This window comes from Mastigoproctus giganteus, chromosome 6 (genome assembly GCF_048544385.1).
Source record: "Mastigoproctus giganteus isolate SK-2022 chromosome 6, ASM4854438v1, whole genome shotgun sequence".
Taxonomy (NCBI): Eukaryota; Metazoa; Arthropoda; class Arachnida; order Uropygi; family Thelyphonidae; genus Mastigoproctus; species Mastigoproctus giganteus.
This window is the reverse complement of record NC_143580.1, coordinates 192545662-192569022: the sequence shown is the minus strand read 5'-3', so window position 1 is coordinate 192569022 and position 23361 is coordinate 192545662. Positions and strand designations below refer to the sequence as shown.

The 23361-nt window shown below is 39.7% G+C and overlaps 1 protein-coding gene across 1 annotated transcript in view; it reads right to left on the bottom strand.

Annotated features, from left to right (window-relative positions):
- The window catches only part of LOC150084837 (1-phosphatidylinositol 4,5-bisphosphate phosphodiesterase-like), a 314913-nt gene that overhangs the window by 29835 nt on the left and 261717 nt on the right, over positions 1 to 23361 (bottom strand). The window contains exons 25-26 of the mRNA XM_090376641.1: positions 23175 to 23333; positions 1764 to 1944 (exon numbers count right to left, since the gene is read on the bottom strand). Coding sequence (XP_090232767.1) covers positions 1764 to 1944; positions 23175 to 23333 — 340 coding nt within the window. The remainder of the gene's footprint in view (positions 1 to 1763; positions 1945 to 23174; positions 23334 to 23361) is intronic.

Below are 23361 nucleotides of genomic sequence, written 5' to 3'. Positions count from 1 at the left end.
TACAAGCCACACCGATCTGCCAACTGTTGGATAACTACGACATTGTGCGACACGTGGAAACTTGTCAAGAGGTGACGCATGCGCCCCGGCAACAACAATCAACATGTAGCATGTGGCAAAGATACTTGCTTCTTGTCGCTTCGGTGTTCCTTCGATTGAAAGACTGTGTGTTGCATGCTATATGTTGCCTCGGGCGCCTCCGTAGCCAGGTGGGAAGGAGCAGCAGTGCATAGCACATGCTTCTAGATTAGACCGGGGTTCGAGCCAGTCACCACCAAATATGGAGGATGCGGAAAGGTCAGGGAATGACCACCGCATATCCCGGAGCAATATGGCCTTAGTTGCTAAAGCTCCTAAAAACCAAATAACAACAACATGTTGCCTCAGTGGAATTCCACCTTTACAATGCTCTCCTGCAGCTGAATCTTACATTTGGCTTCTTCTGAGCAATTGTAGACAACATTATGTACCAGCAATTTTCAATAGGGTTCAAATCTAGACTCTCAATTGAATATATATGGAGCCATGCTTACACCTCTGCAAAACAGGATACTAATGAGCGTGCCCTATTTATAGAAATAGCTGATTCAGTACCCTGCAATTACCATCTGATGCAATAGAAGCATTATCTCACACAATACCTTTGCTTTGTGACAAAAAAAAAATGACTAATCAAACAATATCTTATACGTTTCACTATAAATGTTACTTTTTTAAGTGATGCAGTTTTTTTGTCCACCACTGTAGCATCAGCCAAAAAAAAAAAAAAAAAAAAATTCCCATTTCACCCATTTATCTACTCCAAATGCTTGCTAGTTCTGCCTTGAACTTATTTAAGTTGTCAGCCTCCACTTCGAGAGATGGAAGTTTGTTCCAACTCTCAACTCGCTGGCTAAAGGCAAATTTCTGCACATCTATTCTACAATTGCCTTTCCTCAATTTGAATGTCCCCTTGGGTTAAATAATATGAGCAAGAGGAAGAATCCCATCAGCATTGAGCTTGCTCAAACCATTCAAGGCCTTATACACCTAAATTAGATTATCTCACAGGTGCCTAGTCTCCAGACACTAATTTGCAGAACTTAAGCCTTTCTTCCATTCACTAATCTTGTTGCCCTTGTCTGTACTTATTCCAGCAGCTCTGCATCCTTCCTAAAATGAGGCCTTCTGACCTATATGTAGTACTCAAGGTGTGGCCTGACCATTGCCTTATACATGGGGACAATCACCTCCTTATCCCTGCTAGCAAAATTACTGTATATCATTGACAAGACACCATGAGCTACTCTTGCAGCCTGTCTGCTGCTCAGAAATCTTCATATCTGACTGCACAATTATCCTGAGGTCCTTTTCATTCATTTTCATATATCTTCTTTTTTAAATGTGGCTTAGGGCCTGAGTTTAAGGATTCCCTAAGACCTGAATATCCAAAAGGGGGGGAAGTTCACAACAAAGTACTGTGGCAGCCATGCCAAGATCCTTCTTTCTGCTGAACGTTTGCTAAGGCACAAGAGTGGTACTTGATGGAACTTTTTTTTTGTCAAGTTTTAACAAGTTCAATGGCAGTTATTAAGCTTAAAGTCAGGCCAAACCATTTTAAAAAATGGTTTTATTTATTTATTTCTATTATGGAAGTTCTATTTAATAAGCAAGGGAATGTAAATTTATTTGTAATGACATAGCATGTTGCCTCTAAACATTGAGGTTATTACTGATTACGTTGTACACCAGTATTAAAATCTTTTTATTGTTTATTAACTTACTTTTTGTTTGCTTTCACAATTTTATCAATTGCAGTGCACTGCTGTTTCTGAACAGTTGCCTTTTCCTTGTGATGTCGCTTCTTTAAGGACTCCACCTCTCTCTGCTGTTTCTTCATCAATTTTGAGAAGGGTTTTTCTCCACGCAAATTCTCAGGGAGGATGGGATCCATTCGAAAGTCATCTGTTGGATTAAAAATTCAACATGAGACATTTATCTATGAATGCATCACTATCATAAACTTAAGTTGTCAGAAATATGTACCAAAGTACCGTATTTTTTTTTATGAGAAAAAGGAACTCTGAAAAACCATGGGTATAGAGGTCATTAAAATACTTAAATTTTTTGTTTACACTCTAGGAAGGCCACATGGAGTCAGAAGGGTTTACAAGCTAGAGAGAGAATAGAACAGCACTACATTTAGTTTGTATAAACTCAAATGCACAGTACTGACATCATTTATTATATCTTCCAGATAGTATTTGGCTATGATGTCAACATGCATTCATCAGAGCCATTTGTGTTTTATTATGGAATCTAAGTGCAATTGTAAATGATGCTGATGCATTCGTATCATCTACCTGCTCTGGCCAGGATGACCACATGCAGATTGGCAGTTGGCAGTTGTAATTGATTCATCCAATGCAGCATTCTTTTGCCTACCACTTAAGCAAAGGGAAATGTGAACTAAAGAATGAGCTTAGGGGATGTTCACAGTTCAAATTTCAGGATCTGTATAGCTTCTGATATTTATAGAAAAGTTAGTTTTCAGTAATACAGTAGATTTTCAGTTATCTAAGAGCAGATTCCCTGGGAGTCTCTCTGGTTAATCCCACTTTGTTTCATGTGGATTCTCTGCTTGACTACATGAATGACAAAAAGGTGCAGCTCATCATCTCTGATCTGGAATTTGATATGAAAATCATAACAAAAGACATCAGTGAATAAATCATAAGTTTGGCACAATATAGTTATAGAAACTGATGCACCAGTAAAATATCCAAACCAACCAACCAATCTGATCTGGAAATGTAAATCAGTCATCTATAATAATTAGAACATTCTGGAAGAGCTGCAAGATTATCTTGGAGTCTGGAGCTAAAGCTGAACTACATGTACACGTATAGTACCTTATGTAGGGTTGTTCCAGAATGCTAGTTCAACTCTGCCAATCTGAATTGACAAGAAGCAGCTCAGATGACCTTCAAGAAAAAGGAGGACAAAAAATTAAATTATATCCACATCAATGGTACCACTATCATAAAGGTCTTCCCTCACATCAATTGGAGGTTGAAAATGGAATGAAGGGCTGACCTTTGGGGCCATTTCAATATGGCTAGGAAAGAAACATAATAATAGGATGATGGGAAACTACCATCTCTCAGTGCATTACTTCATGAAAATATTAGAATGAAATCTAGGGAACTATCATCGACAAGTGAAACAAACCTTTACATTTTGGCACATCACTTTCCAAATGTACTCTGCTGACATAAAGCAAGTTATTGTTAACCCTTGTGCCATTAAACAAATCCAGTGGGCTACCTTAGAGTAGTGTTTTCTGTCATCACCATGGATCCTATAAACTAGGAATTTATACTGCAAAACATGTAACTACTGTCAACATTTACCAGTGTGGTGAATGTTGATAGTAGCTCCATGTTTTGCAGTATGGGAAAAGATTTGAACCCACTTTGTTGCAGTGCAGCACAAAATACTACTGTTTAGTACATGTGACTTAGTCCATATTATGCTATTGTGGTTTTTTGTCTGTACAAATGTATGTGTGTTCATGGGCCAACTTGTTCTGTGGGCTGAAACACCAGGGGCAATTTTACTCATTCTGCTCCCTCCACCTGTGATCGGCTGACTGCAGACGACACAATTGAAAAGCTTTTAGAAATTTTTTTACTCTAATAGGACCTAAAGCCAGATTTCTTCAAATGAGTGACTGAACAATTTGCAAAGGCTGATTTCATGTTGTGCGGGTTGAAAAACCAGGGGCAACTGCACTTCGCTAATTACAGCTGTGATTGAAGAATCTTTTTGAAATTCCTTCAGTCTACTACAAGCAAGTGATGGTAAATTACAAGAAATCTTTGGCAAAGGATGCTAAGAAAAAGAGCAAGGATTTCTTTACTTATATAAACTCTAGAAGGAAGGAGATGAATCAGATTGGTCCACTTGATATCAGTTGTTCGACTGTTGATGATCCTACTCAGATAGCTGATCCTACATTCACACATGAGGAATTCTGTAGGGAAGTGGAGAATAGAAGCTTATTAAACTCTAACAGGGAGCTTAATGATTTTGTAATAACTGAGAGTGAGGTGGAGGAGAAATTGCTGAAGTTAAACATAAGAAAGGCACCGGGGGGCAGATGGGATTTATACAGTTATATTAAAGGAGGCTGCAAACACTTAGCCATAATTATGAGAGCATCCTTGGACTCGGGAAGTCTCCGTGGTCTGGAGATGTGCAAATGTATCCCAAATTCACAGAGGGATCAAAGGGTGACAAGTATTTACAGACCTGTTAATTTAACTTCTGTTCTAGGGAAAATAATGGAGTCACTGGTTAAAGATGCATTGTAGGATCATCAAGACAAAATTGTAGTAATAATTCACCCACATCGTGGGTTTGTCAAGGGGAAAGTCTTGTCTGACCAATTTGATTGGATACTATGATGTGATTACAAAGGAATTGGATGCAAAAAATAACTTTGATATCATATACTTGGATTTCAGGAAAGCTTTTCATACTGTTGTGTATGGAAGACTACTGTACAAATAGGAGCAGTATGGTATTAAGGGAAAGTTGCTATAAAAGGGTGGTTGAGTGGTAATCAATGATTGCTGCTCTTCTTGGATTAACGTTATTAGTGGAGTCTCCCAAGGTTCGGTGTTGGACCCGCTGTTGTTCTGTATACAGGGTGTCTCAAAAATATTGGTACAAACGTTTAGGGGAGATAGGTAACACCTAAAGGAATGTGAATCGCATAGGAACCCATAACCGGAAACGTCACCGTAAGTCTATGCACGGCGCTGTTCATCAGTTTGCGAGAGGGAAAATTTCTGGTTTACTCATTCAAGCAGTAGTCTGCACACGAAGAGCATGCATTGATATACGAATTGTGAGCTGGCAGACATGCACCTAGTGTATGGATTAGCATAGGGCAATGGACGAGCCGCTCAACGAATGTATGGAGAACGCTTCCCAGACAGACATGTACCAGACCACCGTTTGTTTGCGCGTGTGCATCATTATGGATCATTTGGAGGTAACAGGAGTAGTGCGGGCAGACCACATTCAACGCAAACTCCCACCATGGAAGAAAGTGTGTTGAATGCCGTCCAGAATAATCTTACTACCAGCACACGTGCCATTGCCTCAGGAGTGTCTCGTTGCAGTGTACAGCATGTCTGGCACAACAATTCCTTACACCCCTTTCATCTCCAAAGGGTTCAGTTAATGCTCCCCCAAGATCATCCTGCACGTGTGGCTTTTGTGCAGTGGTTTCTCCAAGAAAGTGTTCAAGATTTGAATTTTCCAACCTATATTTTATTCGCGGATGAGGCTTATTTCACTCGGGAAGGCTTATTCAATCAGCACAATGCTCATATGTGGGCTCACAACAACCCACATGGTGTGTGCCCCATGCAGCACAACATCGCTTCGCAATAAATGTGTGGACAGGTATGGTCGGTGACTGCTTAGTCAGCCCATACCTGTTACCATCCCGCATGAACTCTGCTAAATATCGGATCTTTCTAACAAGTTCTACCAGGGTTACTTGACGATGTTCCAGCAAATGTGAGATGCAACATTTGGTTTCAACATGACGAGACACCTGCCCCATCATGGAAGGTGTGCTCGTGACCATTTGAACAGGCGTTTTGGGCGTCGATGGACTGGCCGTGGTGGACCTGTTGCCTGGCCCCCACGCTCACCTGATTCATCGAGCCTTGATTATTTCTTTCTGTGGGGGGCCCTCAAATCTATCATGTATGAATCGTCTGTTGAGACGGAAATGGATCTCGTCTGCAATGCTGCTACTGTCAAAGAAACTCCAGGTGTGTTCGACCGTGTCCGCCAATCCATGCTGCGTTGGTGTCACGCATGCATCGCGTCTCATGGTGGAAACTTCGAGCATCTGTTGTAACATCATGAAATGCATCCATCTCATACTCCATTGTTAATATTATGTCAAATAAATGTTTGCCACTAATTACTGTCTTGTATCATTTCTGCTTCTTGTGCCTCTGCTACTACTTTCCCGTGACATTTCCATTTATGTTGTTGTTGTTATTTGGTTTTTAGGAGCATTAGCAACTAAGGCCATATTGCTCGGCGATATGCGGTGATCATTCCCTGACCTTTCCGCATCCTCCGCATTTGGTGGTGATGGGCTCGAACCCCCGGTCTAATCAAGAAGCGTGTGCTATGCACTGCTGCTCCTTCCCACCTAGCTACGGAGGAGCCTTTCCGGTTATGAGTTCCTATGCGTTTCACATTCCTTCAGATGTTACCTACCTCCCCTAAACGTTTGTATCAATATTTTTGAGACACCCTGTATTTATCAATGATATTGATAAAGGTATATCAGGTTAATAGTCCAAGTTTGTAGATGATACAAAGGTTGGCAGGGTTGTTAATGACAGTAATGGCAGTGTGCTACTGCAACAGGAGCTAGAAAAGTTGGGCTGAGAATTGGCAGCTGAAGTTTAATATTGACAAATGCAAAGTACTGCATATGGGTAGAAGTACCCCAGAGAAATGTACTAACTGTGTGGTGTTACACTCAGGGTAGTGGAGAATGAAAGAGACTTGGGGATAATTGTGCATTCAGATATGAAGTTTTCTGAGCAGTGCAAATAGGCTGCCAGAGCATGGGACATTGTCAATGATATACAGGAATTTTGCTAGTAGGGAAAAGGACGTGATTATCCCTTTGCATAAGGCAATGGTCAGGTCAGGCCTTGAGTACTGCATATAGGTCTGGAGGCCTCATTTTAGGAAAGATGTAGAGTTGCTTGATCGAGTACAGAGAAGGGCAACAAGATTGGCAAGGGGAAAGAAGGGGTCCTCTTACTAAGAAAGACTTAATTTCTGCAAATTGCAGCATCTAGAGACTAGGCACCTGTGAGGTGATCTGATTGAAGTGTATAAGGCCGTGAATATGGATTGAGCAGGCTCAATTCTGATGGGATTCTTTCTCTTGCTCAGATTATGAACCTGAGGGGGCATAAATTCAAATTGAGGAAAGAAAATTATAGAATAGATGTGTGGAAATTTACCTTTAGCCAGCAGGCAGTCAATTGCTGGAACAAACTTCCATGTATTGTTGTGGAAGTTGATAGCTTAAATAAATTCAAGGAGGAACTGGACAAACTGAGTGAATGTATGTGTGAAATGTTTTTTTTTTTTTTTTTTTTTGTCTGATGCTACATAAGCTTGCTTTCTTGCATCACATGCCTCTACGACTACTACTATATGGAGCTACATCTCTTAGCATTAGCATTAGTAGAGGCATTTGATGCAAGAAAGCAAGCTTATGCAGCATCAGCCAAAAAAAAAAAAAAAAAACCCACTTCCACTTCACCCCTCTGTTCGTTCCAAATACCTGTCCAGCTGAGCCTTAAACTTATTTAGGCTATCAACCTCCACCACAAGGGATGGAAGTCTGTTCCACCAACCAACCACCCGCTGGCTAAAGGCAAATTTCCTCACGTCTATCCTACATCTGTCTTTCCTCAATTTGAATTTATGCCCTCTCAGGTGATTTTTCTGAGCTAGAGGAAGAATCCCATCAGCATTGAGCATGCTTAAACCATTCAAGGCTTTATACACCTCTATCAGATCAGATCACCTCGCTGGTGCCTAGTCTCCAGACACTGTAATTTGCAAAACTTAAGCCTTTCTTCGTAAGAGCACCCCTTTGTTCCATTCACTAATCTTGTTGCCCTTCTCTGTACTCGTTCCAGCAGCTCTACATCCTTCTTGAAATGAGGCCTCCAGACCTGTATACAGTACTCTAGGAGTGGCCTGACCATTGCCTTATACAATGGAATAATCACCTCCTTATCCCTGCTGGAAAAATTCCTGTATATCATTGACAATACTCCATGAGCTACTCTTGCAGCCCGTCTGCACTGCTCAGAGAACTTCATATCTGCCTGCACAACCACCCCCAAGTCTCTTTCATTCTCTACCACTGTCAGTGTAGTACCACAGAGTTGATACATTGCTCTGGGGTTGCTGTTTCCCATGTGTAGTACTTTACATTTGTCAATGTTAAACTTCATTTGCCACCTCTCAGCCCATCTGCTCAACCTTTCCAGATCCTGTTGCAGCAGCATAGTGTCAGTAGTGTCCTTGACAACCCTGCCAACCTTTGTATCATCTGCAAACTTGGACATTAAGCTTGATATACCATCATCAATATCATTTATAAATACAGAAAACAATAATGGACCCAACACTGAGCCCTGAGGGACTCCACTAATAACATTAGTCCACGATGAGCAGTGTCCATTGATTACCACTCTCTGTCTTCTCCCCCTCAACCACCCCTTTATCCATAGCAGCAATTTGCCTCCAATGTCACACTGCTCTAATTTGTGTAGCAGTCTTCCATGTGCAACAGTATCAAAAGCCTTTCTAAGATCCAAGTATATAATATCAAAGTTATTCCCTGCATCCAGTTCTTTTGTGACTGCATCATAATATCCAATCAAGTTGGTCAGGCAAGACTTCCCCTTAACAAAACCATGCTGTGTCTGAGCTATAACTGAAGTCTTGTCTAAATGATCCTGCAGTGCTTCTTTAACCAGTGCCTCCATTAATTTTCCTGGAACAGAAGTTAAGCTCACAGGTCTATAATTACTTTTGTCAGCCTTTGATCCTCCTTTGTGAATTGGGGTCACATTTGCACATTTCCAGTCTATGGGTACCTCCCCTGAGTCCAAGGAAGCTCTCATAATTATGGCTAAGGGTTTGCTTACTTCCTTTGCTGCCTCCTTTAATATAACCGGATAGATCCCATCCACCCGGGTGCCTTTCTTGTGTTTATCTTCAACAGTTTCTCCTCCACTTTACTCCCCGTTATTTCAAGATTCTGTAGCTTACTGCTAGAGTTGAATACACCTCTGGCATTCCCCTTGCTGAATAACTCCTCATGTGTGAATGTCGATGCAAAATATTCATTTAGTTTGTTAGCTACCTGAGCAGGATCATCAACAGTTGACCCATCAATATCAAGTGGACCAATCTGATTCATCCCCTTCCTTCTAGAGTTTACATAAGTAAAGAACTCTTTGCTGTTTTTCTTTGCATCCCTTGCCAAGGATTTCTCGCAATCTGCCTTTGCCTGCTTAACCTCCTTTGTAACTTGGTTGCATATCAACTTGTATCTATCATAGGCTTCTGTGTCATGTGTTAATTTGTAAGTATCCCATGCATTTTTCTTCTCTGCCATATGCCTCATTAGTTCATCTGACATCCATTTTGGCCTAAACCTTGAACAATATTTCTTAGTTGGTATGTAAAGCCTAGTAGCTTCCAAGATAAGTTCTTTGAATGCTTCCCATTTTGAATTTGCTGTTGGTAACATCATCAGTTGGTCCCACTGTATAGAATTTAAATACTGTCTCAGTCCATCGTAGTCGCCTTTACGGAAGCAATAACCCTTCCCTTTACCCCTAATGGTAGTTACCTCTTTGAGTAAATCCCACTTCAGCACACTGTGATCACTGCCGCCTAGTGGTTCGTTTATCTGCAGATTCTTAATGCATGAAGAATCACTGCTGATAATCAAATCAAGAGTATTACTCCCTCTAGTTGCCTCCCGAACATGCTGATGTAGAAAACAATCATCCAATAAATCCACAAAAGCCCTGCTAGTGTGTGAGTAACCAGCCCCCAAATTCCAGTCAATATCTGGGAAATTAAAATCTCCCATTATAAGACTCTCTGATTTACTGGCCCACTCTATTTCCCTGTACAGTTCCTTATTATACTCATCAGAGTCATTAGGCCTATAGCACACTCCTACTCTCAATTTTGATCTCCCAATGCTTATGTCACACCAAACTGACTCAACACTGCACTGTCCGGGGATGTCGACTGGCTTCACTTCCTTGGTTTTTATGTGTTTCTTAACTAATAGCATAACCCCTCCCCCCTTCCTATCCTGTCTATCCTTTCTGTAGACGTTGTACTCCCCAAATTGCAGTTCTGCATCCCTTATATCTGTGTGACACCACGTCTCTGATATCCCAACAATATCTGCCTTTGATGTTTTGAGCAATACCTCAAATTCATCAAATTTATTTACTAAACTCCTAGCATTGGTGTACACGCAAGTATACCTGCACCTGTTTCTATTCTTAGCTACCCTAACACAACCCATGTGTTTACTTGTACCGCAATGGCTCCCAGCAGTCTCTGAAATACCATGCATCTTGTTTTCCAGGCTTCTGCTCATTCTAATAGAAGCAGTGCAAGAATCTCTTTCACCTCTGCCAGTGGCTAATGTCAATCTATTGGTCTTTGTCTCCCCCCAAGCTAGCAGTTTTCCGACCCACCTAACACTGCATCGATAGCATCAGCAAATATTACTGCACCCTTTCTATTTAAGTGTATCCCATCCCTGTAGAAGCAATCTCTCCTGTTAACAAGTACAGTCCAGGCTGAAAAAAATTCTACCCCTTGAGCCTTGCACAATCTTTCCAGGGCCGAATTGATCGACAAGGCCGATTAGTGCCAACGTGTACAACTATATCACCTTTTGTGCCCTTAAAAGATGATATTCGCTCTACGTCATCAACCTTTGCCCCTGGCAGACATACCCTGGTCCTGTTCCACCTATCTTTTTTACAAAGCATGTTCTCCGTTTCCCTGACAATAGAGTCACCAACAACTACTAGTTCCTTCGGGACCAGCGCATTCTGCCTTGGGGGTTGTCTCTGTGTCACGCGATGCCCAAGTGCAAGCTCTGGCGTTGACGTGGGCAGCTGAGAGCTTGATGGGCCCCTCAATTTAGTTTCTTCGAGGGCATCCACTCTGTCCTTCAAGCTCTCATATAGGCCCACAAGAACGCCGAGTTGTTGCTTGATATCGATACACTCCTTGCATCGCGCACACACAAAGACATCCCCCTTGGCAGTATCATGTCTCGTACCCGATTGCTCTGCAAACATCAAGAAAACAGTGCATTTTATAAGGCTGTGAGTCAGAGGACAACTGCCCCCCTCAGTTCTGCTCTGAGCCACAGCACTTCCATTAGCTTGAGCCTTTTGCTTTGCCGCTCTGGTCTGAGTCATGATTCTATTAATTTATTAATTAATTATAATTAATTATGTTATGTTATTAATTATGTTAAATATAATTAATTATATTACGTTTGTAATCTAAGTCGTTATATGTATTTATTTAAACGTACAATTTAACTACTAACGAAGTTCAACTAACGCTATCTAGTACGGTATATAACTATCGTATCAGAAAGGCGGGAAAATTACGAACGGTACCGGAGTTGAAACACGTGGAAACCTTTACCGATACCTTTATGCAATTACAAGGCCGAGTAAAGAATAAATACACCAAATTAATCAGAAAATCACAAAATAATGTTATACTACTAAATTTAAATCAAAAGTTTTAGAAAAACATTAATTTCAAATCAATAAATAAGAAAAATCCACTTAGCGGCTTTGAACACGACCGTCTCTAGTAGCCTCGTCAGCAGACTATCACTTCAAAGACTCTCATTGAGAACCTAATGTTTACATCGTCCATGCTATCAATAAAATTCTTTTATGACAACATAACATTTGTACCTAACTTTGGTCTCTACAACTCAGATCTAACTTGTGATGCATTGCTGTTACTTTTACTTGCAAGAGACTCCAGAAGATTTTTAGAAAAAAAGTTTGAGGTGATGTGGACAGAGAAAAATTGATTAACAGTGTGCATTTTGAAAATGTAGGAGAAGGGTGAGTAGGTATGCCACATGAAGTAGTTTGAAAAAGAACATCAGGTTGAAATTTACTTAGTATAAATTTATTCTGGGACAGTCCTTATACACTGATGTATTAGAGAAATCTAAAAGAATATCACCAGAATTTCTTGAACTAAAGGATCCTTGCACCTGAAATTAAATCAGTATATTATTTCTATTTTGTTATTGATTTTAAGAACAGCAAAACTTTAGATGCAATGACTAATTATTCCCCCTCAAATTTTTTTGTATTAAGTTCCACCTTTAGTTTGCAGGCTAGGAATACAAAAAAAAAAAAAAAAATCCAGTCCAATTATTTTTCACCTAAGTCAGTATGAATTCCATACGCTTCATCATCCTGTGCAGCTTATTCAGAAGCTACCAGTGCAGTCTTCCAATGATAGCCACAACCAAAGTTTCACAGGGCCAAATGTGTTCTAAAGTTTGCCATAGTTAAGTTACAAATGATAATGGTGCAGCAGTTTGTAAAATAGTTGAAAAAAATCAAAGGTTTCTGTGTCTAAACATATTCTCATCTGGGGAGGAAGAGGGACTGATCCAAAGCCAATCATTAAAAATATAAGGAAAGGGATCTTTACAAAGTGGGTGACCTTGGAAGACAATATCCAGCGTATATACAGGGCTGCATGTCTTACAGAGATTAATTGGGACTACCATTGAGGTATTGAGATGAAATCCTTGAACCCTATGTTAGGCTTTATAGGGGTGTAGTAGGCCCTTTCCTTCTAATGGATGATGACATTTCCTTACTAGAGTGGCCAGGAGGTCTGCAGATCCAAATCCCACCAAAAATGTCCAAGATGCTCAGCTACAGGAAACTCCTGCTGAGAGGGGAAGGTTTCTTTTAAAAGTATACAGCAATAGATCATTTTAAAAATGGGATGGAACATTTCACTATGCCAAATGGCTGCTTTATTAGATACACCTAACCTTTTCTGTGAAATGGAATGCTCCTCCGGTATCACCTGACTGTACCATGCAATATAGAGAAAGTTGGGTAGATACACAGGGTTGCTGTATGTATCCAATTCAGTGTGAGAATGGGTAAAAAGACAGATTTAGCAAAATTTGAATGTGGCATAGCAGTTGGTGCCAGACACCCTGATATAAGTATCTCAGATGCGGCAACCTTTCTGCAATTTCCATGTACAACTATATCCCGGGTGTATTGAGATTGGCCAAATAACATCCAGTCGATGGTGACCCTGTGGTCAAAAACAGCTTGTTGATGGGAGTTTCATCAACAGTGGCTGAAAAGACTTATCCGAGATAACGGGAAGACTACAGTCAGTCAAATAACCCAGTAACAACAGTGGTAACCAAAGGAGCATTCCAGAATGCACAACTCTTAACTTGTTATGGATACACAGCAGACAACTGAACCAAGTTCTACACATATCAAAGTTTGCAGATGATACAAAGGTTGGCAGAGTTCTTAATGATAGTAATGACATGTATGCTACTGCAACAGGATCTGGAAAATTGGGCAGCGGGCAGAGAAGTGGCAACTGAAGTTTTAACATTGAAAAATGCAAAGTACTGCATATGAGTAGCTGTTGTTGTTATTTGGTTTTTAGGAGCATTAGCAACTAAGGCCATATTACTCCGGGAATATGCAGTGGTCATTCCCTTGACCTTTCTGCATCCTCCGTATTTGGTGGTGACAGGCTCGAACCCCGGTCTAATCAAGAAGCATGTGCCACATACTGCTGCTCCTTCCGACCTGGCTACGGCGGCTTATGAGTAGCAGTAACCCCAGAGAAATGTACCAACCGTGTAGTATTACACTCAGGGTAGTGGAGAATAAAAAAAGAGCTGGGGGTAATTGCGCAGTCAGATATGAACTTTTCTGAGCAGTACAGACAGGCTGCCAGAGCAGGTCATGGGGTTTGGCAATGATATACAGGAATTTTGCTAGCAGGGATAAGCAGGTGATTATCCCCTTGTATAGTGCCATACTTATTAACAGGCATCATCATCATCAGCCATTTTCAATCCACTGCAGGATGAAGGCCTCTCCAGCAACTTTCCAGTTCCTTCTGTTTTGAGCACTGGCCATCCATTTACTACCCGCAAACTCATGAATTTCATCTATCCATCTCCGCCTTTGTCTTCCAGGTTTTCTTCTAGCTCCTCTTGGATACCATTCTGTTATTTTCTTAGTCCATCTGTCATCATGTCTTCGAGCTATGTGTCCTGCCCAAGACCATTTTAGTTTTTTAGTTTTGATAAGAATGTCCTTTACTTGAGTTTGTTGCCTAATCCATGTGTTTCTGTTCTTATCTAACAGTCTGATTCCCAATATGATTCGTTCCATTCTTTGCTGTGTAGTTCTCAGCTTCTCTTCCATTCTTTTGGTGAGTGCCCAAGTTTCACTTCCATAAGTCATGGTGGGGAGTATACATTGGTTCATTATTTTACGTTTCAGCCAAACTGGGATATTGCTCTTCAGTATGTGACTATATTTCCTGAATGCTATCCATCCAAAATTTATTCTTCTCTTGACTTCCAGCCATTTATCATTATTACAGCTAATAACTTGTCCCAGATAAGTATATGACTCCACCTTTTCAATTACTGCTCCTTCAATCATTATTTTCCTTTCTGTGGCATACTTGTTCATCATTACTTTTGTTTTAGCCATATTCATCTTTAGTCCAAAATCCTTACTAGCTGTGCATAACTGATTAAGATTTTCCTCTAATTCTTTGGGATCATGGCTTATGACCACAATGTCATCTGCAAATCGTAAATGGTTTAGGTACTCTCCGTTCACATTGACTCCTTTCTGCGACCAGTCTAATCTTCTGAAAGCTTCCTCAAGGGCAGCAGTAAACAGCTTCGGAGATATTGTGTCTCCTTGATGAACTCCTTTCTCAATTTTAAATTTCCTACTGTCTTTGTCTAGTCTAATAAAGGAGGTAGCACTCTCATATATTTTCTTCAAAATCATAATATATAGGGTATCAATGCCTTGTCTTTCCAGTGCCCGAAACATTGCCTTATGCTGTATGGAGTCAAATGCCTTTTCATAATCCACAAATGCCAGGCATAAAAATGGTGTTTTATATTCATTTGCTTTCTCCATTAGCTGTGCTATTACGTGAAGATGATCCATAGTTGAGAATCCTGTCCTAAAGCCAGCTTGCTCTTTCGGTTGATTCTCATCAAGTATTCTTTCTAATCTGTTAGTAATGACCCTTGTGAACAACTTGCAGATGTGGGATAACAAGCTAATTGGTCTATAATTTCCAATTTCTGATTTATCTCCTTTCTTATGCAGCAAAACTATGATTGCATTATTCCACTGCTTAGGCGTCACACCTTTTCTAATGCACTTTGTGAAGAGCCTTGCCAGTTTTTGTATTATGTCTCTTCCTCCCAATTTTAACAACTCTACAGTAACTTCATCTTCCCCCGGGGCTTTCTGATTCTTCATTTTCTTCAATGCATGTTCTACCTCATCAGGAAGAATATTGGGTATGTCGTATGTGTTGCCTAATCCATGTGTTTCTCTTCTTATCTAACAGTCTAATTCCCAATATAATTCGTTCCATTCTTCGCTGTGTAGTTCTCAGCTTCTCTTCCATTCTTTTGGTGAGTGCCCAAGTTGCACTTCCATAAGTCATGGTGGGGAGTATACATTGGTTCATTATCTTGCTACTTTGCAATCCATCTTCCCCACTGCTGGCATCATTCCCCTGCTCCTTGCATAATTCTCTATAGTAGTCTTCTGCTATTTGAATTATGCCTTCTCTGCTGTTTATAAGTACACCATCGCTATTCTTCAGTTTCAGTATCATTTGTCTTTCTGTATTACTGCTCATGGCTGCTGATTTAAATCCTTTGTTTTCCCTTAATGCTTGTTCTACTTTTCTTGTGTTAAATCTTCTTATGTCCTCTCTGAGTCTCTTTCTAATGGCTTTGCATAACTCAGTATACTCAATTTTCTCCCCGTCAGTGTTTTTCTTGCTTTTCATTTGTCGTCTTCGGTTCATCATGACAAGTGTTTCTCGACTAATTTTTTCTTCTTTGGATTTCTTTTTCCCTATAGGTTTCTTAGACTTTATCACTTTCAAAAAGTTGTAATATTCCTCGTTGATATCTTGGTCCTCAGCAGTCTGCAGAAGCTCATACTTGTTCCTAAGTTTCAGTACATACTGCTTTTTCTCCTCTTCTGTTATCTCAAAGACATTTGTATTATTTACTCGAGTCAGTTTTTTCCTCTCCTTTATCTATATCAAGTGTACATCTTACCATTCTGTGATCACTTCCAACATTTACCTTATTCAGGACGGTGACATCATTCACAATATATCCTCTGTTAGTGAGGATGAAGTCGATTTCATTAGTAGTTAATTCATTTGGACTCTTCCATGTCCACTTTCTGTTCACCCTTTTCTTGAAAAAAAGTGTTCATTACTGACAGTCCTTGAGATTCTGCAAGTCTTTCACCTTTTTCATTTCTTTCACCAATTCCAAAATTTCCTATAGTTCCCCTTTCTGCGCTGTTTTGTCTTTTTCCAACCTTAGCATTGAAGTCTCCCATAATAATAGTGTAGTGAGTTTTCTGCTCATCTAGAAGACTCAATTTCAGTGTACATTTCTTCAACCTCTTCATCATCATGGCTCAATGTTGGTGCATAAATCATTATAATCTTTAGCTTGTATCTCTTAGAAATCTTGAGTATTAGTCTTGACACTCTTGTTGATGTACTTTTGAATTCCAAAATGTTGTTTTTAAAATCTTTATGGACCAGAAACCCAACTCCACCTTCACTCCTTTCACTGTTTCCATTGGTGTACAGCAGATTTCCACTTGATAAACTTATAAGTGATTCATTTCTTCTTCTTGTTTCAGCCAAACCGATGATATTCCAATTCACATTTTCTAATTCCTTTTCCAGCTCTAATATCCTGTCTTCACCGATGAGTGTTCTTACGTTATAACAAGCCAAGTTCAGTTTCCGTGCATGGCAGCCTGGTCGTACCCAGAGATTCTTAGCACCCTCTGCTTCCACTCTCATCCTCTCGCTGCCGTAAGAGGGAGAGTGAAAGCTGCTGGGGACTGAGGGCCATTTGTTTCGTCGTGCTTTCATATGCTGGAGGGTTTGGTCTTTTCCTCTTCACGCTGACCAGGCATCTTGAAGAGAACCACTCTACACGTTCGTTGCCACCTAAGTGACGTAACAGGGCTTACCATCGAGAAGGTGTGCATGAGTGGATTTTAGGGAGGCAGGCCAACCGGACTTCTCCTAAATCTTCTGTAATAGAGAGATATTGGATCCATCAGTGTTTTAGGCTGAGTGTCTGATAACACACAGGATACCTGTTCCCCTCTTAGCCCCTTAACAGACATAGGAGGCACTAGCCTCGGGCCTCACCATAGAGGGGGCCTCGCATGGCCTGTGTATCTCAAATTTTTAAAGCAATTTCTTTTTTTAACTCCCTGATCTAAACTAGAGCCCACTTGTATCTACCACGTAAACAGACAGGTGAAATTTACTGAAAGTGTGTATGACTCATTTCTGTGAAAGAAATGATTAATTTCCAGAATAAAGGAAAATCACTCTCCAAATTCTCTAATAGGGTGTAGCAGTAGAACACAGGCTGATCATGGCATATTATTCCTGCTGGGAATATGCCTTAATCTTTTCCACTGGCTATGAACATGAAAAAAATTAACCAGTGTGACTTCTCGGTACAGTATAGTGGCATGTGTTTTGTTGAAGGCACCACCGGTGGTTTCCCACATCTGCACTATGGTACTTTGTGAAGAAGTGCAGAATCTCTGTAAAAGCCAGAAAAAGTGTAATGTCTGATTTCTGTCAGAGTAGTGTTATGTTTTGTTGTTGTCTCTGGCTGCTTGGCTGCAGTGCCCCTAGTGGGACCCTATGTTGCTTGCCACCATCACTTGGAGGTGAGCCAGGCTGCCCATCATACTCTGGCTGGTCTCTGCCAGGATCACCTGAGCTTCCTGACAGAGGACACGTTTAGAGAAAAAAAAAAAAAAAAAAAAAAGAGGAAACATAGAACGGGGTTACACGTAATAAATCGGTCAACCAACTACTGAGTGCTGAGCACTCGGGATAAAGGGCCTGTAGTCATAAATTGTCGTTAGTGTAGTATCTCAAATAGAGCTTTATGGTAACTGAGAAAAGTTTATAGTACCCAGGCTTGGCCTAAAACTGAGGAACTAATGAAAACATTGTCTATTTCAGTCTTTCCAGTTGTTGTGAATGACAAGGGTGGGAGAAACGACTCAGACTTCTTCCTGGAGAAGCGACTTGCAGGTGAGGGCCGTGCAAGACTCCACAGAAGCGCCTCCTCACCACCGCTGCCTCCTCAACACTGGCTCTCTGAGTAGCTCCTTGCCAGGATAACTCTAGCTTTGAAAATTGTAAAAAATACTTCTCATTGCAAAATTTATAAATGACCTTTATAGAATTATTAACTAACTATTTAGCAACCTTTTTGTCACCAAAAGGAGAGTTACTTAGTACAAAGAAGCGTGCTATCGAAGTGCAATAAAAAATTGGTTTTTAATTTTAACGCAAAAAGTAAATGATAGATTTCAATCGAAATAGTTTTCCCTCAATATACATCGAATAATGCATAGCTAATGGAAATAGAGGGGGGGAAGCACAAATTACTCACATTTTTCTGTCTGGTGCCACCATTTTTAATTTTAAAAATGTTTTAAAATTATATTTTAAACCTACTTGTTGAGCTCTTTCCAATGGTTTATAACAGGGGTGGCCAACGAGTCGATCGCAGATTTAATTTCAGTCGATCACAACGAATTTTAAATATACAGTCATCTCTCGATTTGTGCACATTGTGCAATGTAATTTTTAAGATGGTAGGTCGCGGCACATTTTGAAGGAAAAAAGTAGATCACATCATAAATTAAGTAGGCCACTCCTGGTTTATGATAAGCTATAAGTTGTCGAAAACATTTTTGTCCCCCCCCCCCCGACACATTTACCCTCCATTTCTCAGACAAATTTTTGTCAACAACAATCAATAAGGCATGATATTGGCCAACATGATGTACAAACCCATGCAAAATTTCAAGTCAATAGGTTGAGTGGTTCCAGAGATACAATGATGTGACATTATAAGGGTCCTTCGTTAGACCTGGACTCTAAAAAGGGACAGAAAGGGGAAAGGAGAGCAGACTGAAAGTTGAAGGGGAGTCCGCCCTTTGTAAGGCGAAAATAGTGGTTTGGGAGTGGGAGCTAAAGTTGCAGGGGACAGGTGCCCCTGAATGATCACCAGAGGCCAGTGGACTCTGTATCCTGCACTCGGGGAGTACCAGCAATCCCGCACTTGTAGTGCCAGCAGTATCCAACTCTTGTGGATTGGAGTCTAAATCCCGCACTCAGGAGTTCTCCTTAGTGCCAGCAATCCTGCACCAGAACAGTGCCAGCTGATCCTACCCTATAAGGGGTTTTAGCAGTATCCTGCACCAGAACAGTGCCAGCAGTGCTCCTACCATTAGCAAGCTGTCAGGACAGTCCTCTAGCAGAGAAGGAGTTAACCCATGCCTGTCTGATTCAGGCCTTGGGGGAGCAAAAACAAACATTGTTCTCATTTCAGCAATCTTGGCTCACCTCAGTGTGAAACTATGTTCTCAATACAGTATGTGGGAGTCGGTTGTAAATGTTTTATGGACACAGTAAATTGTGGAATGTCCCATTAGTTTTTAATTCGTGCATTCTACAGAAGCAGCTCTATTGCCTAAAGACCAGAGGTGCGAACAATGCATGACACAGAGTTTAGTTCAGTACTGTTCTTTATATTTCACAGTATTACAATGTTTGTGTTTAAACAGATCGGTAAAAGTAATTGTTTTTCTCTCATTATATTTATACATGCAAGTTTTTTTTGGGCTTAGCACCCCGAGAAGTGTAAGTATGGTCCTATCCTTGTATAAAGGCAATGGTCAGGCCACACCTTGAGTACTGTGTACAGGTCTGGAGGCCTCATTTTAGGAAGCATGTAGAGTTGCTAGAATGAGTACAGAGAAGGGCAACAAGATTGGTGAGGGAACGAAGGGGTCCTCTTACCAAGAAAGGCTTAAGTTCTGCAAATTGCAGCATCTAGAGACTAGGCACTTGCGAGGTGTCCTGTCTGGTTTTTCCTCTTGCTCAGATTACAAACCTGAGGGGGCATAAACTTAAATTGAGGAAAGACAGTTGTTGAACAGATGTGTGGAAATTTGCCTTTAGCCAGTGGGTAGGTAGTTGACTGCCAGAACAAACTTCCATCTGTTGTTGTGGAAGTTGATAGCTTAAATAAGTTCAAGGAAGAAGTGGACAAACTTTTGGAGTGAATGGATGGGTGAAATGGGAAGATTTTTTTTTTTTTTTGGCTGATGCTGTATAAGCTTGCTTTCTTACATGATATGCCTCTGCTAATACTAAATCCATAAATCCAAGAATGTATCTGGATTTATTTCCATTTCTGAAAATATTCTTTATACATTTTTATTTATCAACTTTTGCAGGTTCCCTTTTGATTTTACTTATGACGGCATTAAAGTTAAATGGGAAACAATGTCTTTTTCGTTGGGATGTATTTATGCCAGTATATCTTGACTGACATTCATCCATAAAGGAAACTAATCAGTGCTGGCACAATTTCTTTTCAGAAATGATTCTGAAATCACTTCTGAAAATACATTGAAATTCATCAAATATTTGCATCATTAATTTTTTTTTTTGGTAATATCGGATCAATAGAAATTCCACAATTACAATATTGTGGACTTATAAGACATTTTTTTCCCTTATAAATACCTTAAAAAATCACTCTGCGTCTTAGAAGCCGAAAGTGACAATACAGCACATGAACAAAAGCGAGAGTTAACTACTATACAGTACTACACTTCAATAATTACCAGGCTGTTGTTGGAATAACAAGTGAATTCCAGTTACACATTTAAGCCCGAATCAATTAGCATTAGTAATGCTAATGCTTGATGCAAGAAAGCAAGCTTATGCAGCATCAGCCAAAAAAAAAAAAAAAAACCCACTTCCACTTCACCCCTCTGTTCGTTCAAAATACCTGTCCAGCTGAGCCTTAAACTTATTTAGGCTATCAACCTCCACCACAAGGGATGGAAGTCTGTTCCACCAACCAACCACCTGCTGGCTAAAGGCAAATTTCCGCACGTCTATCCTACATCTGTCTTTCCTCAATTTGAATTTATGCCCTCTCAAGTGATTTTTCTGAGCTAGAGGAAGAATCCCATCAGCATTGAGCATGCTTAAACCATTCAAGGCTTTATACACCTCTATCAGATCACCTCGCTGGTGCCTAGTCTCCAGACACTGTAATTTGCAAAACTTAAGCCTTTCTTCGTCCTTTGTTCCATTCACTAATCTTGTTGCCCTTCTCTGTACTCGTTCCAGCAGCTCTACATCCTTCTTGAAATAAGGCCTCCAGACCTGTATACAGTACTCTAGATGTGGCCTGACATCGCCTTATACAATGGAATAATCACCTCCTTATCCCTGCTGGAAAAATTCCTGTATATCATTGACAATACTCCATGAGCTACTCTTGCAGCCCGTCTGCACTGCTCAGAGAACTTCATATCTGCCTGCACAACCACCCCCAAGTCCCTTTCATTGCAGGCACATCAAGAAGGCAAATTTATACGGTTGGATTTAAGCTAAAAGTAGTATAATATGCCAAAGAACATGGGAGCAGAACGAAATTTTGGACCACTGCCTACTGAGATGATTCGTGACAAGGGTGTGAATGGGTGCTGAAGTCATGGCATGATGTTAAGACTGAAATTGTGGTCAAGTCCTTTAAAAAAATGTATAAGTAATGCAATGGATTGCACTGAAGTTCATTTATTGTATGAGAGTGACAATGATACTAGTGAAGAGGATGATGATGTTGAGGATAATGATGATCAAGTCAGTAATGAATCTGAAGTTGAATAATACTAAAATAATAAGAGTAATAATCCTATACCTTTCTTTATTGGCTTTTATTTTTATTGAATTTTAAATTTCCATTGTATTTACAATAAGTTTTTTTTTTCTTAAATTTACCATTCTAAAATTAGGGGGTGTCTTCCATGCTGCAATGTCTTATAAGCCGACAAATATGGCATTTCTTTATCTGTCCGTCCGTCTTTCGTATCTAATAACTTGACTCTCATTGTATAGATGATTTCTATGAAAGTTTATATTTCACTCTTTTAAAACGATTTGTCCAGCTTTCATAAATTCCATTAAAATCAGACCAATAGAAATTTGAGAATTATTTTCATTCCCATACTATCTGCATATATAATATCCAATGCTTCATCATTGGATAATGTTTTTTTTTTTTTTTGCCATGCATGGTTGTAGGAATAAATGGGCAGAAATGAAATGTTCTAAGTGCGAAAAAACGAGCAAAAAATTTGCTTTTTTGCTCGTTTTTTTCTTTTTGTTATAAATCATGAATAATTACTATTTGCTAACGTGGCCGAAATGTAATGCACTCCATAGGTTAACTAACTTATTATTATATACATATATTTGTGCTTAGAAATCACCAGCCATTGGTGACTTTAAGGGCTAGATCAATAAATTGATTTAGCAGCAATTGGTGACATTAAACATTAGATCGATAAATGGAGTGTTTGAGTTGCAATTGTAAGTTTTAGTTTACTTCCAAACTTTAATTGTGAATTTGTTGACTGGCTGACAATTTCAACTTAATAATTCAGTTCTTTGAAGGAGCTTAATGCTCCTTTCAATGAGTTTACAAGAGATCAAAGCCAAACCTAGAGAACAGCAAAGTAATCGGCATTTGTTAATACTTCATCATAAATGTGAAAAACAGAAATGTCCATCCACTTCTTAGAGTGGACAGCTTTTTCTCTAAAACTGAATTAATTCTCACTACATAAAAAAAATTCTCAATAGACGTCTGAATTAAGCACTTGTTTAATTCACTTGTTTAAGCACTTGTTTAATTCAGACATCTATGAATATTTCCGAGAAGATTAAATGAAATAATTTTTCTCAAATTACTCTATGCAGATATCACTAGATGGGGCAAATTTTTCTGGTCATTTATTGTAGAAAATTCTAGAAAATAAGTTTGGGAATTGCAGCTTTGCACAAATCTTCAATAACATCGAAAAAATTCTATTCATAAACTTTGCAGGAGGATCTCAGATCATTACCCCCTTTTTTTTTTTAACGATAAAGCAAAATAAAATGTTAAATATTTAAAGTAAATTTCACTTTCCATCCTTTAGCTAGGCTGGTGGGTTATATCTAACCTATATAAAAATTTCCATGATGCACTGTGGAAAGTTTAAACTGCATACCGATTCATTTATTTTAGCTTACCCCTAAAATTACTCTTGTCTTACCTCTCTTTTCTTCTTCCTTCTTAGATCCTGTTGTTGCTCCTAATTTCAGATCCTTCGTTTGAATGTCAGCTTCTTCAATTCCCATGGCTTTCATTTGAGCAATCCTCTTTTCTTGGGCAGAAAGGAAAGCTCGTGGATCAGAAAGGGCATCCATGAGATCTGCAACAGAGTAACAATTAAGGACTGT